This window comes from Triticum dicoccoides, chromosome 4B, assembly GCF_002162155.2.
Source record: "Triticum dicoccoides isolate Atlit2015 ecotype Zavitan chromosome 4B, WEW_v2.0, whole genome shotgun sequence".
Classification (NCBI taxonomy): Eukaryota; Viridiplantae; Streptophyta; class Magnoliopsida; order Poales; family Poaceae; genus Triticum; species Triticum dicoccoides.
This window is the reverse complement of record NC_041387.1, coordinates 117435206-117439434: the sequence shown is the minus strand read 5'-3', so window position 1 is coordinate 117439434 and position 4229 is coordinate 117435206. Positions and strand designations below refer to the sequence as shown.

At 41.4% G+C, this 4229-nt stretch overlaps 1 protein-coding gene across 1 annotated transcript in view; it reads left to right on the top strand.

The window, feature by feature from the left end:
- The first annotated feature begins 678 nt into the window (after nt 1-678).
- LOC119295376 overlaps nt 679-4229 on the top strand; it is an 18653-nt gene continuing 15102 nt past the window's right edge. The window contains exons 1-2 of the mRNA XM_037573791.1: nt 679-937; nt 1638-1706. Of these exons, the coding sequence (XP_037429688.1) occupies nt 749-937; nt 1638-1706 (258 nt within the window). The 5' untranslated portion in view covers nt 679-748. The remainder of the gene's footprint in view (nt 938-1637; nt 1707-4229) is intronic.

The window sequence follows — 4229 nt, the reverse complement described above, 5'->3', positions numbered from 1 at the left end:
GAATTTATGAAGTCAAATTGGAAACATGAACATTTTATATGAAAATGAAGATTTTTTTTAAATGTGAACATTTTTGGAAAAAGAAAAATAAATTTGAGAAAGAAAAATGAAAAGGAAAGGAAAAAGAATCAAAAAATGAAAAAATAACAAAAACAAAGAGAAAAAGGAAAAAGAAACTGCAAAAGAAGTAAAAAGAAAAGAGAAACAGAATAGAAAAAAATCTGGTTCAGGAACCTTCTAGAAGTTTTCCAAAACCGTAGAAAACCGCCTGGGAACTTCTAGAAGGTTCCCAAAACCGGGAACGCTAAAGCCGCTTAAACAGGCTGGCCCATATCCGAACGACCGCTTGATCCCTGTGCGAAAGAGCGACATCTTGCCGCAAGGCGCGGCGAATAGGGAATTCCTGTAGCGCGCGCCCTTATGACTTGGTTAACAAGTATGAGCCTCCCAGGGCTGTGCTATCCTGACAAAATGTGTAGTGTTGTATCAACAATGGACTGCCACTCGCCCTGTGGAATACCATTGTCCTTCTAACGATATGGTTTGAGATGAATTATTTTTACAGAACGAGACTGGAATGGACATTTCTTAAAACTGTAAAACGGGCTATTTTATTGTTCCAAGCCTTCTACTGACAGAGATGCCAATAAAATATACCTGATCAGCGTTATCTCTCTGCTCCCGCCATTGGCAACCGCGAAACCACCCAACCCACCCCCACCACATTTTCACGCCGCGGCGGCCATCCATGGCCGCCTCTGCTTCCTTCCGCTTCCTCTCCCCTCCAGCACCGAACCCGCATGATAGGATACACCCTTCACTCCTCGCATGCCCGACGCGCCGGCGCAGGCTCCGGGCCACCCGCTGCTCGTCCACGCCGCAACCGCCGCCATCGCCGCCGCTCGAGTTCCCCCTCCTCCCATTCCAGCCCGCGGAGGTAACATTTCGGAAGAACACCAAAGGGCGGATCCCCTTTCTGTTCATTTGTCTGGGATAGCGTTAGATGAAATCTGATGATAATGATAAATCACAGTCGAATGGTTGGTTGGAGGGCAAGTCGAATTGGTTTGGGTCTTGGCAACCAATTCTTCTTTGGTGCGTTGGGGTGGGTTTCCAGAACCACAATTTGCTGTTTGAACATAACAAATCAGTTGAATCGGCCAAAGTAGGGATTCTGGGTCTGTTTGATTTTTTTTTTCTGCTAATGCGTTTCATCACCTTCAGGCTTGTACAGTCAGTTGCTAGATGGGCATTGGCTTGTTGAAGCGAGACGTGTTTTCTTGCAAAAATTCTACTTACAGGGGCTAATGTACCTTACAGACGATTGTTATAGCAATCAGCATTTGCAAGTTGCAACAATGCCATGAGTCATGACTTTTGCCTGAGTAAATTGTTGGTGAGGTTATCACATCGCCATGATTTATCTTCCTCATGCTGCCTTCGCAACAAGTAATTGAAGAATTCTCATTTTTTTTAGCCAACGTCTGGAATTAATTTTGGACTCACATATTTGATTTGCACCGTTTCTAGTCATCGAGATCGCCTCAGTATTTATTTCTCTGCAAAGCTATAAAATTGCTAGGAACTCTAAAAAATTATAGCAATTCGATGGTACTAAGATAATAAAAATATTATAGGTGTTGATTCCATCTGAATGCAAGACCCTGCACTTATATGAAGCAAGGTATCTAGCATTGCTAGAAGAGGTAATTACCATTGGCTCAATTGATTGCTTTATGCTACTTTTGGCATCTCACTATTGTTTTTCTCGATTGGCATAATCTAGCTTCCTTGCTACACAAAAAATACTGTTCATCACACATTTGTAGATTTATCATGTAAATGGTCTCTTACGTTACAACTCTCACCTTCCTAGAGTTAAGAGAGGTTTGGCCATGATGGTTCATTAGGGAAATGTATTGTTTAGCCCTAGGCATGCTTGTGTACAAATCACAGTCTGTGTGCACTTCTGTATCCCAGTAAAAATTGCACAATCATGTTGCTAATAAGAATCCTAGCTTACCTTTTTACTACAAATTTCATGTTATTTCATTCAAATAGGAAAAAAGCCCATTTTTGACCCTCCATTGTTGCAAATTTTAATCTTTGGTCCCTCAACTCTATATCAATTACATTTCTTTCCGAGGTGTAAAAAAAGTTTGGATTTGGTCCCTTGCCCCACTAGAAGTGATTTCAACGATTATGTGGTTGCATTTGGCACAAGTGACAACCTAGTCATAATTTCTTTTATAGACAAACCTGAAAAAAGAAAATAAGAAAAAGAAGTCAAGAAAGAAAATGCGAAAATTTTAGGAAACTCAGCTAATTCAATGAAAATATAAGGAAACCGGAAAAAAGATCTCACATATTTTAAAAATATTATGAAAACTTAGGGAAAATGATTCTTATCTATTTTTGGAATAATAGGGAAAAAACGAGAATTTGAAAAAGAGTCAAGTTTCAAAACTGTTGAAAGGGGAAACCTCTTTTTGAAATCCATGCCTTTTCTACAATATTATAAATTTCATTATTTTAAAACTCATTTCATATTTCATAAATTTCCTATAATATTTATGTTTTTCTTTATGAGGTCTGCTCCCCGCTTCCAACTCTTGTTTCCGAAGGGACTTGTACATGTGGTAAACTACCACCAGACCATCACAAAATTGCTTTGAATGTGGCAAGGGAATAAATCTAGACCAAACTTATTTGATGAGTTGAGCGACCAAACGTAGGCTTCATAAATAGTCGAGGGTAAAAATTAGACCGTTTTGATTTAAATGAAATGTTCAATGCCACGCCTCTTAGAAGTGGAATTCTCAAAATATTGGATGAAATTTGTGAAATCAACAATTTTCAGTATGGGGCAAGAAAATGTAATCTCAACCGAAAATTTTGGGTAAATTTGAAGAACTTCCAGACATGATAGTACTAAAAGAAATAAATGTTAATACTATCACTAATCGGGCTTTGTTGCATTGATGGGGTGTCTTCACACTACTCCATAGTCGGGTTCTAGTTAAAAGGTCTACATTTGTTTATTTAATAATTTAAATACCAAAATTTGAATTTGACAACATTGTTTGGACTATTTCTATGAAAATTTGTAAATTTCACGAACATTGCAAACCTCTGTCAAGCATGAAAAATAATCCTAAAAAATGTTGTGCTTATAACTATCTAATGTATCACTTTGGAGAGGTTCATTGCAACTCCTAATCTTCAAATTACTAACTGAATGCCCGTGCATTATCTTTGCCCCAAGTCCTTGACTCAATTGCTGCACTGGGCCAAACATCGTTGGACCAAATGCAAATTTCTCATACAGAGATAGAGCAAGACTCAAGGGTTTGTCACGGACTTATCCCAGGGATGTTGCACCTACACTTAGGACAAATTACCCTGGCAGTGGTCTTGGAAGGGGCGACAACTTCCGTAGGGAACTATGCGCCTTTGAAGTCGTTGACTTGGAAATTGTCTACAACGCAATGATAGGCTGCATACTTGAGCTATTCATGGCTAGACCCGCACACTCAGGACTCCATCTCTTGGAACGGGCACCCTAGCAGTGTGTACTCGATCGACTCGACTTATTGGGCCCAATTCTTGGGCTCCTATCCGAGATTCTCGGCCGATAAAATCTGGAAGGCGCATGAAGAGCCAAAGTGTAAGCTCTTCTCCTGGCTCCTCCTCCACAACAGGATTCTCACGTCTGATCGGTTGGCCACACGCGGCTGGCTGCATGACCCTGTCTGCCAACTTTGCCTTAGTGCCTTTGAGACTGCGGACCATCTCTGTATGAGCTGTCTGTTCACTTCCGCCATCAGTCGCCTTGTGTGGTCCTGGGTGGAAGAGCTGTTGGCTTTCGCTTTGACGACTGCTTTCCCCTCAATTGACGCCTGGTGGGATGGGAGCCTCAAGGACAACGACAACACTTTGAGAAGGCGACGCAGTGGCATCCTCATTTACATAATGTGGAATGCCTGGAAGGAGAGGAACCGCCGCATCTTCGAAGGCACGAGACTGACTTACTTCAAGGTGGCCCATCTGGCCTACGAGGAAATTTCCAGCGTGAGCTGGCCTTCCGGCACAAGTGATTCCAATTCATGAGTAGTTAGCATGGGGCTTTGACTGGGATCCTTGGGATCTTGGGGTTTTCGGCATGTCCCCTTTTAAAACATGCCACCTTGTAAATATTTCCCCCTTCTTAATGAAAAGGCGGCACACTT